The sequence below is a fragment of the Agelaius phoeniceus genome, chromosome 5, assembly GCF_051311805.1.
Source record: "Agelaius phoeniceus isolate bAgePho1 chromosome 5, bAgePho1.hap1, whole genome shotgun sequence".
NCBI lineage: Eukaryota > Metazoa > Chordata > Aves > Passeriformes > Icteridae > Agelaius > Agelaius phoeniceus.
The window spans coordinates 41,240,310-41,253,517 of NC_135269.1; the positions used below are offsets into that span (position 1 = coordinate 41,240,310).

Here is a 13,208-nt window from a genome sequence, read left to right on the forward strand (position 1 = left end):
TATGGGCAGGTTGGAAGGTTGGCATCTTTCTTTCCTGTTGGCACCACGATCTTCCAGTGGGTCGGGGAGCAGGAAGACATAGTTGCTGCTGTTGTCTGCTGCAGGCTGGTTTCTTTGCAGACCTAAATGGGCAACTTGCTCACTCCTGAGTGTGTAATGCTGCTCTGGAGGAGGTCAGTCAGTGTGCCTTCACTCTGGTGCCCTTCTTTCCCTTGTTTCATCCTGAGAGGCCACACAATTCTTAGTTGATATGTTAACAGAGAGAGGTGTGTAACAGCAGGTAATGTGTCAGGAGACACCTTTGCTCCTGCTGCAGCCACTCTCCATTCTGTGGAAGAACCTATTTCTTCTGTCCAGAAGCACATTACTCCAAATCACCTCTTTGTTAGACTGAATTTTGTGCTTACTGATATAGTCAGCACAAATAGTCCTTCCTTTCAGAGGAATTACAATTTTTTTGCTTGCCTTTTTTTTTCTTTCTCTTCCCAGGAGGGGAAGACTCCTCTGTGTTTCAAATCTTTCTTTTCTAATTGCTGTGCTGATTACTCCTGTATTCTGTGGGGCATTTTATTTCAACACTCTGAGATTGCATTTCTTAATCATTGCATAGTAAATAAAATGTGTCCTAATCAAATAAGTTTATCCCTGTTTAAAATATACATATGGGATACGAATATATATATATATATATATATATATATACACACACGTATACACATATATATATATACGTATATATATGTATACGTATATATATACGTATATATATGTATACGTATATATATAAATGTGTGTGTGTGTATGCATGCAAGTCTCCAAAACATAAAGAAAGTATGGTGCTTTAACTGGTTCAGGAAATACTAATTTTGTACAGTAGGTGGTGTGATTGTATTTTGTGACTATTTGAGTCTTTGGAGTAAAGAATCTCCTTTTTCTCAAGTGAAGAATTACCCCTACCCTTGAAACACACACTCTGATGAGAAAAGATTGGTATTCTGAGCTGATTGATGAGTAAAGTGAAGGAAAATTATATTGATATCAGTTAAAAGTGTGAGACAGCCTGTGCACTGCTCACTGCTTTGAAGATCATGCACCAGCTCTTTGGGGCTTTTCTTTTTTTTTTTTTCTGTTGCAGTTTAACAGCCATCACTTAATGCTGCTGGAGGTGTTTTGTCCTTGGCAAACGATTTGCAAATCCTTTGCTGCCACTTGTTGATCATTTTGAATTGAGAGCAGATTATTGATTGTTTCTCTATTGGCAGTGTTGGCCTCTGAGCTATCCAGCTTTCTGTGCCCATCTAAATATCCTGTGCTCAATGACTCCAAAGGTATGTAGGTAGTGCAGTAGGTATGTAGGTAGGTTTAATACCTAAATATAGCAATAATAATCTCTAGCTTTTTTCTTTTCAGTCACCAGAAGAAATTGATGGATACATTTCTATGTGTGTGGAGTATGGACTGAGATAAGTCTATGTTGACATCCCTTTCAGTATTAATTTCTGACACCTCCCTCCTTCAGAAGAGGATAAATTCTTTTTATGCAAAAGTCTCTGAGCTTGGCTGTGGTTATGGGTTGGGCTTTTTCCCTGTTATGCTAGAGAATATGCAGCTCTCAGCCCCTTTCTGAGCTGCCAGCTTTCTGTTCCACTGAAGTTACTTCTGGCTCCAGTCTCAGTATTTGTGGGGAACAATAGATCCTATTTTAGCCTATACAGATTTAATTGCTGTGAGTAAGATTGACAATTATCTCCTTTTGAGTCTGAAAATCCCACCAGCTGTTTCAGATGCATTTAAATAGTTACACCACGCTAAACTCACATATTGCATCAGGAGCGACAATGCCAATATGCCCTTTATTTTAAAAGTAATTTTTGCTGCATTTATTTCTGTTTCTTCTGTTTTGTTTTAAACCCTAATTGTCTGCCTTGGGTGGCATTATTAGTCATACCAAAGGACATACATATAAAAGATGCATTTTGAGGAAAACGCATTTCAAATAGCAAATAAAAATTATTGAAAGAGAAGTTGATGGCCTTTTTTGGTTTTTGTGGGGGGTTTGCTTGGTTTTTTGTTTGTTTGTATGTTTGCTTTGCTCCCTCCACCCTCATAAGCTCAGGCATGTAAGTGGGAATCATCTGACTGCATGCTGACAACCTGCTGTGTCAGTGTCTAGGCTCAGCTTTGTCACCCGCCAAGAGGAAGACACGTTTCATGCTATGTAAACAACTAAAATAGGTCAGATGAATCATGCCCCCAGATGTCTTCTTTCTCTTTAGCTAATCACCCAGACTTAATAAGCAGACTTAGCTGTCTGCACCGTAGACATCTGACTAGATCTCACCTCTGGGGACCACACTTGTCACAACAGTCGCGTGTGGGTGACTAGACACATGTAGACACGTAAGAAGATTAAAAGTACTTGGTTTCTTGATGCAGAGCCAATGCCAAGGTGAACGTGCTCTGGGCTCATCTTCTTGAAACCAATGACAAACTTGAGTGGATTTTCCCAGAAAAGAGATGTATCAGTATTTGATGTTCACAGTTACATACAGCTGAACTGGGGTGCACCATCTCTTTCTCCTTACTTGCTTCCAAGGCTACTAAGATTCATAGCTTCATAGCTTTCTTTTTCAGAAATTTTTGTCAGGACTTCTCCTCCCTATTATCTGCTATTTCTACCTTCACTGCCATATGAAGGTGAAGATTGCTTATATTGGGAAAGCCAAGAGAGGGGATACTTGATTTTGCCTTTCACCCTTTGCCTGAAAAGTTGTTTGTTGCTGATTTTGCAGATTATTCAGTTGCTGAATTCTGTGGGTTTTCTTTTCAGTCTGAACACATTGTTTAATATTTATTTAGAATCTTGTCTAGGGGTGTGTGAATTCAAACTTCCAGTTTCGCTGTTTGCCTTCATGCATTCTTCACATTTGTGCAACTTATAATTTCTGGAAGCAAGTTGTTCCTTGGTGTAGCAGGATGCAGGGACACTAATATTTATTATTTCCTGATACATATTTTTATAGATCTTGACACAATTGTAATTTCCCAGTGGTCTGAGAGGCATGGAGTTTACATGGAAGTTGCAGTAGTCAGTTGGTTCTGGTGTTGACTTTGTTCTTGTTGAGACCTCTCTGGAACTGCACGTGCCTTTGGTCACACTGTTCAAGATCTACCCCTTCAGGGCTGCTTAAATTTGTGCCAGGTTATGCCATCTCCTCTAGGCCTCTTTGGTCACAAGTGATTCCTCTTAGTTATAGAGCTTTCTAAAATATTCAATGTTGGCTCTGCTTACTGTGTTTGTGCAAAGTATTTGCCAGTCTGTAAGCTTTCCAGTGTGCCTGTTGCATGTACAAGTGAAAACTTGGATTGAGGCTTTTTAGGTGCTTGTGCTATTGACTTTGGAAAGGGTAAGATTTGTAGTGGAGGCAGATTGCACAGCACAAGTAGGAGAAGTGGTGTGCTGGAGAAGCATGACCTTTCAGACTTCACAGGGTGTCAGTGAGCTGTTCCTGCTCAGGGCCAGTTGCTGTGCACACATCAGGTAAGACAGGCCTCTTGCTTTGTGCTTTGCTCCCTCTGCATTCCCATATGGACAAGTTCCTGGACAACCTGTTCTAGGTGACCCTGCTAGAGCAGGGGGTTTGGGCCAGATGACTTCCAGAGGGCACTTCCAAACTCAGCTTTTCTGTGATTCTCTGATATTGCGCCTTCCAAAACTTCTTAACCTTGTTAAGCCTCCTCTGCTCCTAGGTGGGAACTCATCTCTTCATCCCACCCCCTGAGAGGACAGAAGGAAACTTTGGGGAAAATTTACCCTGAGGTTGTGGCATACTATGTTAACAGGTGTTGTGCAGACCTCAGAGCTTCAGTACCTTCCCTCTGGAAAAAGGGAGCAGATGGGGCTGGAAAGGACACCCTTGTCTCCAAACAGTGTGCATGCACACACACCCACACTCACACAGAGCCAGGTACTCATTTGCTCACTGCTATTTGCCCCCTCTTGGGTAGAAATTCTGCATTTGGATGTTATTCTTCTTTTACTGGCACTGATTTTGACAGGGTTTCTATGTTGACTTTCACTCTGAATTAACATTGCACCTGGAAATTTTCATCTGTATGGCTGAACAACTGGGCAAATATATTAAGCACTTTGAATTATATTACATGAAAAATAAGTGTTTTCAATGACATACTATTTTACTGAATTTTGTATAAGTTGCATGAGAATCGCCATAGGTTTTTCTTTAGATGTGTTTGTGTGTATTATGTGTGTATAAAATATATGTTAAAGTACTGCAAAATTTTCTTAATCCTGTTTTGCTTTAATTACTGTGACTTTTTATGCTTTACATTTAGGAAAACTAATTTTGGAATTGATTGTTAACCCCAAGAGGAATAAATGAATGATCACTACAAATGTTTTGATGAATCACGGTCTATCAAGATTAAGGGAGCTGCCATTTTTCTGTAGTCTTTTATTTCAGGCTCAGGATTGCTGACATTTCATTGGTTTGCATTTAGCTTCTATTTTAACAGCTTTAAAGATGAGGTCTAGGAATGCAATTTTAGTAACAGAAGAAGAGACTGGCTTTTGAGGCACATTTCTATGGCAAAGAGTCACTGGAGTGTTTTTTGCACATGGCCCCTTCCTGCACATTTGCCAGCTAATGGTTCTCCCAGAGGAAAAGTGATGGATGTAAAACTCCAACAGCAGGGTGTATTTTTTCTTAAATTATTAAAAATTACCAGCATATGAGTGGCTCTGAATTAATTTCCTACTTGTGGTAATAAAGCTGTATGTAATGTTTTCCTTTTTTTTTTTCCTCCCCCTTGCTTTGCATATGTGTGCTTCCATACATATAAATTTCTATAATGACTTTTAAGAATAAATTAGCAGATTGTTTTCTTTCAGGTTGTGAGGGCTTCAAGTACCTGCTGCAGTAGAGGGATATTGTGAAAAAGGCCTTAGTGTGTATCTGTGGAAATGTGTACCTTCTCTGTCACACTTGCAGAGATTATCTTGGGGCTAAATTCAGTTGACAGCTGTATAAAAGGGATTAGTACTGTCACCACTCATCTCTTGGGGTTAACTTTCACACATGCTAAATATGAGAGATAATTTTTTTAAAAGCTTTGACCAGTTTTGCATAAGCCATTTATCTTGATTTCTCTTAACCCTGAAACTGAGACTGCAGTCTACAGCATCAGTCTAAAGATGTGGGATTTACTGCATTACTTTAAGCATATAATTTGCTTCACTGTAAGCATAAGGAGAACTTTTATTTGCATATAATGGGCATTTCTGTAAGGAAGAGAATGTTTATTTTAGATGTGCTTTCAAAAGTAGAACTTTGGGAAGGAAACTGGGGAGGAGGAGGAAGTAGTCTTTTGTTTTCTTCATTCATCCTTGTCATGTGCATACAGTCATTTAAAAATCTAAAAGAAAATAAAACTATGAGGTCAATTCAAATTGAGCTTTTGGTTGGGGTTTGGTGTAGTAGTAATAGTAGTGCTGAGCTTGTAGACAGAGTGAATATTGTTGAAACCCAGATGCCCCTTGCTGTAGCAATTAGGGGCAGGCTGCTTTTCCTTACCTTTTCATCATTTTAACTAGAATGATTTCTGTATTTGTCACCTAACTCTGTGGGGACAACTGAACCTCAAATGCAGCCATTCTGTCAGACTGTGTCTCAGCTGTGGTGCCATCCTTATGGGGGATGTCATGGTCAAGACTTTATTCAGCCTCACATGCAGAGGGTGGTGTACAGCTCATGGGAACTAACATGGAAGTGGCTGCTTTTCCTTTGCATTAGAGGGGAAGGAATGGGAGAACTTTGATTCCCATCTTGAATGTGAGCTCTAGGATATATGCAAAGATGTTCCTCATGTAAAAGCAGCTCATAACCAGTATCCAATGATGTGTTTCTTGGTGTGCAGTCAAAAACGAAGTACTGCTTATCAGTGAACTTCCAGGATCACCCCTAAAGGCTCTGACAGTGAAATCATATGTGATAAAATGATTGTGAACAAAATAAAAAAGATACTATCATAGTGTGATTTCTGTAGATTGAACCAGGTGCCTCAATTTCAAGAGCTGTCAGTCCTAATGTGCAAAGTCACAGGTACTATTCACACATGGCTAATGAGACATGATAAAGGATATTCCTGTAGAAAGGGTCAATTTCTTTTCACTACTATTTAGGGATTTTTTAATGTTTTCTGTTTCAATTTAAAGCTGAAAACTTATCACACCAGCCAAAGCTGGTGAGCATTATCAACAACATAATTATGTTATAACGTAATAACATAATGAGGTAACATAATTTTATAATAACATAAGGTAAGCTTTATGAGCAACAAAAACCTAGAAAAATCTAATAATGCATAAAAATCTCAGAGTTTTTTGTGCAAATATGTTTATCTGGAGGCTGACTTCACCATATTGAATGTTCTTTATTCATATAAGAAGCATAACTTTTAGAACTTTCAAGGCAACTTCCTCCTGAATATAATGGGAATAAGTTCAGGCCCATTTTCCCTGAACTTAACTGTTTTAACTGAACTTAACATTTCCCTTGAGAACGTAACTGTTGGAGAGAAAAAGAAAAAGGTCCAAGTGCATTAGTGGGAACTGGACTAGAAGGACACTGGTCAATGCAAAGTTGTTTATTCTCATTGTCTTCTGGGTCTCTTGCTTATATTTCAGCAAGTGTTCAACAGCCAGGCAAAGTTGCTTGAAATATAATATGGACGATGAGCAGTCTGACCTGGCATTCTTTTCAATTTCACTGTCCTTTGTGGGAAATAAGTGGTGATTCTCTTATTGTGTCAAATTAATTAATTAAGAGGTTTTTCAATCTCTTCTTACCCCATTCTGGTAGCTAGTACAGAAGGAGTGAAGAAGAAGAATTTGGCAAGTTGTATTGCCAGCTGTGGCTGAGACTGCTCAGCTCTGAAGTGAGATCATGCTTAACCCTCTTTGTATCCCACTGGTCTGGCTCAGCATCTGCTTGGGGCTCACTGTCCCTTGGTTTTCTTCTGCAATACCTGCATGCTAATTATCAAAAAGAGCTGCCTCCCCCTGTGTAGTGGTCATAGAGCTTGCACATTCCTGCAGTGACCTACAGCTGTTTTGTTCCTTGTAGTCACTTAGTATTTAATCTTTTTTTTTTTTTTTTTGGAAAGGGTAGCTGGATGATGTGCTGCATTGTAGCATTTTGGGAAGTCCATACAAATAACATCAGAGTGGACTTCCCTTCCAAGATGTCCTTGACTTCAGCCCAAAGACAAGCTGTGTTACCAAGTTATGGTCATTACACTGAACTTGTGGTAAATTTCCATAAATGCTATTCTGCTTTTATACTTTGTCTATTTTAATCTCATCTTTAGTTCTTATTAGCTTGATGGGTGTCATAGCTTCTAGCTGGGCCTCAAAGTGAGCTTGGTCTAGTATACTAGTGTAATTGCTGGTAGGAGAAACCATATTTTCACAGCACATCATTGCAAGATTTCATGGCTAAATATTCACTCCTTCACTGGTTAATAAAATGAAAGTTTTATTTAGCTCCATGGATTTAAAGAACTGATTCAGATCTGGCTTCAGTTTCTGCCTGCAGTGGACAATGCTAGTGAGTGCTTTGGTTTTGATGTGCACAGTGTGACAGTTACAGTAATGAATGAATGGAACTGTTTAGGCTGCTTGAAAAGCTGCCTTTCATCTGAGGGAGGAGGTGAACAGCTAGAAGGAAATCTCTTTCAAGTTGATTCCCAGTGCAGAAATAAATCTCATGTGGGTGAAAGGGAGGAAACAGACACCTACCTGGAAATCTAAGACTGTAAGTGAGATGTCACAGAAAAAAGCAGCAGCATCCACTCACATGCTTATCCATTAAGGGGAAAAAAAAAAAGAAAGGTGGGAGTGGGAAGTAAAGCCAGCAACACTTTTATGAAAGTTGTTTTTTTTATGATATCTTTAATCATTACTCTAAGACTATTGAAAATATAACACAAAACTGTTAGGAATGTATTGTCTGTGGTCTGTATGTATAGTATTCATTCATCTGGGTTACTTCTGTGTTATTAGTTGGGTTGGATGGAAGCTGGTGTCATGCAGCTGTGGAGTGGTGTGTGTGTGCCACAGCTGGAAAGAGGAGAGGCTGGCTGTAACTCCTGTGAGAGAAGGGCTTTTTGTGTCCCGCTCAATTGATTAATTCAGAGTCAAAACAAATACAGGTGTCCACTGCTAGTTTGAAACCCCAGAGGAGGGTAGAATTGAAAATTGCAGTGTACAACAAGCTGCATATGGATATATCCTTTTATTTCTAGCTCTTTTTTTCTTGCTAGCCCTTAGGAGCTTTTGCATTTTTATGGGATTAATATTTGTGGAGCAAATGAGCACATGTTCCCCAAGTAAAAACATTGTTCAGGGCAGTTCCTTCAGCAATGTTCCTTCACTGCAGCTCATAGACTGTTTGAAGCTTTTGTTGTGGGCTATATTTTGCTCCAAGTGGGTAAGGCAACTGCATTAGGGATTTTTTTTTATGGGTAAAACTTTACTGTTACAGCATAGCAAACTTTACTGTTACAGCAAAGCTTAGAATTTTGGCTGATCACAATTTAATATAATATCAAAGAGCATGTTATAGAAGGGAATAAAACACCCAAAGAGTATATATTGGTGTTGATGCCAAAAAAAAAAAAAAAATAGAGGGATGAATAGAAATGCTTCATAAGACTGAAGCTTTTATTTCTAGTTTGTGCTTGCTTTATTTTTAGTTTGTGTTTGCTTGTGGTTTGGTTTGGGTTGTTTTGGGTTTTGGTTTGTTTTTTTTTTTTTGAAACTATCAAAGCCTGTTTTGGATGTGTTTACCGTGCCTGTTTTGGTTCTCTTAAGATAAACTTCAGATTTTGCAGTGATCATGGCACAGAACTTTGAGCTCTGCTTGTTGAGAGAAGAATAGAAGCACAGTGTGACCTGCATTTCCATCCAGTCAGATGGGCTTTGGGGTCTCATGAGATACCAAGAGAATCCTAATTGTGAGCCAAACAAACTAGCTGGCCCCTATCTGGTGGATTTGCCTTTAGCTGAGGACTAATGAAGACTCATGAAACACTGAAGTGTCCATCAAGATTTGATGCAGGTACTTTGGCTGTGACCAAAGCCCATCACCTGACTGTGCAGGCTTCAGGAAGCTCCTGTTTGGAAAGCAGGATAGGTTTTACTAGCACCACTATACCTCAAACTGAACATTAGAATTATTTATTTATTACTGAGAAATGTGTTTGACACAGTAGAGAGAGTGAATTCTGTAAAAGGAGGGGCTTCTTATCTAGATACATTATTCGGTTGAATGTTGCAAAAGATTGGATAGGAGATACATGGGTATTGGAGGAGAGGAGGAAAAAAATGGGAAGGAGTTGATCATCAATAGGTCTAATCAGTGTCTTGAGAAATTTGGAGAGAGAACAAAGAGAGGAATTCACTTGAAAATGTGTGTTTAAGTAAGCTAGAGAATTATGTAGGCCTCACTTTTCTTTTAATTAATTTTTAACTTTTTTTTCTCTGGATTATTATTAGTATTAATGGTAAAATGAAATTGAAATTATTGGAGCTGTTTCATCTCATTTTGTTCACTTTACTGGTGGAAAAATTATATTTTGAGTTAGACAGAAAAAAATACACAGGGGCAATCTTTGGAAACTGAGGTACTTCATCAGTGGAAAGAGGGGCAGATTTTCCATAAAAAATTCCAGAGGTCTAATTAAGAGTTACCTTTTGGTGATATGAATATCTTGTTAGTTCTGCTTTGATATTTGTATAAGCAGCTTAGATGTGATTTTTGTTCTGATAAGTTGCAGTGTGGGAGAGCAGGGAGGAAAGACAACAGTGAAATCAGCATTGGAAAGCTGGTTGAGAGAATTGCCTGGAGGAGGGATTTAGGAAACTGCAGAAAGAAAAGGATTTCAAAAGTCAGCAAAGACAGAGCTGTTTGAAGTTGAGTCGAAACTGTTTGAAGCTGAGTAGATGCTACCAGCTTCTGTGCTTGGCATCAGGCACCAGCACATAGCTCAAGATTTGAAATTAAAAATCACAGGGCTTCACTGTAGCAGTTTTCCAAGATTTGCCTATGATGTAGGATGTGGGAGTAGAAGAGTGCCTGTGTCCAAAGAGGAGTAGCTTTTGGTATCTAGACCCTGTGTTAGCTGGGAGGATCCATAAGCACCATTTTGACATTATGAAAAATTCAGGTATTCACAAGGAATAAAATACACTTAATCCTCTGATGAAGAAAGAAAAACTGGAATTCTGGGAGATATAGTCGATTTCTTGGATTAACTGTATTGTTCAGAGCCCATTCCTCCATCCTCAATACACTGACACCCCGACTCCCATGTCTACTCAGTATTCAGTCTTGCCAGGTTCCTTTTGATGATATCCTTTTCTAGCAAGATGCTTTGTGCATAATTTTAACTCCAGGTGTTTTGTGATAGCTGATTGCCAAGCCAGTCTCTTGGGTCACTTTGTTCTCATAGTCTTTCTAATGTATTCAGTGCATTGAAAATTTTTCTTTGTAAGAGCTTTAAAAAATTATAATATTGTGCATAACTTGACATGTCATTAAACATCAGAACATCTTCCACCATAGTCCTAAAGTCCATCACTAAGCTCAGAAACCAGGGCAACTCCAAGAGTTCAATGACTTTCATAGGGAACAAGGAGCAGTAGGAGAGCAGTGGTGTTTGTAAGGAGTAACTTTTGTCTCTTACTTGTCTTCTGCTTCTTTTTAAAATGGGATTGAAAACAGCAGCATCAGTAAGGAGACTGGTCAGATAAACTAAGTATTGATTAGTTCCTGATGTGGTAAAACTACACTTTCTCTGCTGGTGCAGTATTTTAGTCATGTTTGTAGTGTTTCAAACTGATCAGGTCTTGATCAGCTGATTTAAATGCTTTGGGATAATGATTTTGTCATGTGTGTTGTGTGTTCTGTCCTCCTCCCCAGACACTTTTCCCCCATTTTTGAATATATGCTTCTACTTTTCCTAATGTCAAGAAAATAAGAATTTTCAGACTGGAAGCTTATTGCATCTCAATATTTGATCTGCAATTGCCAAAGGTTAAGTACTACAGGGGATGAGTGGTTAAACTGCTCACAAGTGCCTTGCAGCTAATTGCTCCTTCATCTCTGCTCTCTATGTGTTTTGCAAAATAATTTTATCCACAATTAGTGTTTATTTACAAGACATGCAAACAAATGGTGGTACTGTGCATACAGATAGGCTGCAAAGTGTAGCATTTAGCACTGTAAGGAAACTTCCCATTTCTGAAAACAGTTAACTGCAGTGAATGTACATTTTCTCTTTTAGAAAAACGTTTTTTTCTTTTCAGAGGCAGGAATACTCATATGTGTGTCACAGCATCATACTGCTCCTTGAAAGTGAAAAAAATGTATTACCTTTAAGCAAGGCTGATACAGACTTGACATTTCAGCAAGAGCGAGCAAGCTGGGGTTCCCTGCAAGCCTTCCTTTGGTTTTTGTTTTCTTTTCATTTCAACAACCTTTAGCAAGTATTTTCCTATTGTATAAAGTTTTACTGTAATGAAAATCTTAGAGATCAAGAAGTCAGGAATGTCTTGAACTTGCCATCAGGGTCATGATAGGCCTTCAAGCTGTTTTTGTTTCTGGGGAGGCAGCAGTTATTTCTAAAGACATGGTGTGCCTGCTGTGAAACTCGGTGCTTATCCAGTAGTGGAAATACTGTCTCTGACTATCAGTCTTACTGACCCCAACCTCGCAGTGAAGAGGAGTGGGTGGATAGTGTTTGTGGGAGAAGATGTGCTTCCATCAAAGTCACAGTGTCTTTGCTTGGTTGGAACAAGATGTCATCCTGTCTTGCATGGGTTTTCCCTGTGTGAACCCAGGACTCTCAACCGATGCAAAATTGGTCAATTTGTGATAAGATTCTCATGTAGAAAGTGGAAAATGTGTTTGGGCTTGACTGTTCTGAGATCGATGATAGTAACCACAGTATTTTGGATAACACAGACTTCTGGTTAAGGTTATAAAAGTTGTTGGTGGAATAGCTGTTTATTTCAGCCTCATCACTGATCAAAGGAAGGAAGGAAGCTGTGGTACAAGTCTCAGGATACCTTTGGCTGTTAAAAGCTTGTACTGAGCTCTTAGTGCTGGGTTTTGCATGCCTGCAGCTCTTAGTGCAAATCTTCTGTTTTCTACAGGGCTGGTGGGACAGATGGTTTGAGGTAGGCTTCTAGGGGCAGGGGGTTATGTTGTGCAGTACCAGAGGGATGTGTTTAGTATGCATCACTGTATCACTGTGGTACAAGCAAGCTTGACTTGCCTGTCGGAGACAAAGTCTTTCCCTTGTATTTCTGTCACAGCATTTCTAATATATGCTGTTTGAACAGACTGCCTTTAGCAGTAACAGCTTTGTAGATTTATAGCAGGTATTTTGTTTGTGCAAAGACTTGGTACTTGACAGAATGCACACTCTTAGCCAGCAGATTCAATATTTACAGCAGAGATGCTGACAGGTAGAAAAGAAAATGGGGGTCTCATGTTTCAACTGGGAGGCATATGTGTTATCAACTTCATCCAGAAAGTAGTCTCTTTTTAAAAGAACTGTGGTAAGCCTAGGGGTGAAATATGCTTATGACACCATTGGTTCTTATTCACATAGTTCTGCAGAAAATGCTTGTTGTGTCATGTGTATGTGTACAGAAATAAAAGGTATGTCTGTGTGTATGGTTGTATCTCTGAAAGGCAGTCAGGTGTTTTAATTCAGTCAGTAATTGCAACAGTGCTAGACTCTGGTTCCATACCTCTGAAGTCACATTGCAAGATACAGATGGGGGCTTCTGTGCTTTGCTAATCTGGTCACTGTTTTCTTTTTTTGTTTAGGGTAATAAATGCAGGGAAGAGCACGCACAATGAGGATCAAGCCAGCTGTGAAGTCCTCTTTGTCAAGAAGAAAGCTGGAGGCAGTAATTCTACACCAAACAAGAACTCTTCAACGAAACGGAGGTCATCGCTGCCCAATGGAGAAGGTCTCCAGCTGAAAGACAATTCAGTAAGCAAACTTCTGTATCTTGTCAGTAGAGACATACAAAATAATTAAAAAGGGTGTAAGAATCTGGCATTGAAAGGTGCTTTCTGAATCTTTAATATCTTTTCAGTTACCTTTACTGA

The 13,208-nt window shown here is 39.1% G+C and overlaps 1 protein-coding gene across 1 annotated transcript in view; it reads left to right on the top strand.

Annotated features, from left to right (window-relative positions):
• The window catches only part of PPM1H (protein phosphatase, Mg2+/Mn2+ dependent 1H), a 131,679-nt gene that overhangs the window by 45,036 nt on the left and 73,435 nt on the right, over positions 1–13,208 (top strand). Inside the window, exon 2 of the mRNA XM_054631771.2 lies at positions 12,921–13,089. Within this exon, the coding sequence (XP_054487746.1) occupies positions 12,921–13,089 (169 nt within the window). The remainder of the gene's footprint in view (positions 1–12,920; positions 13,090–13,208) is intronic.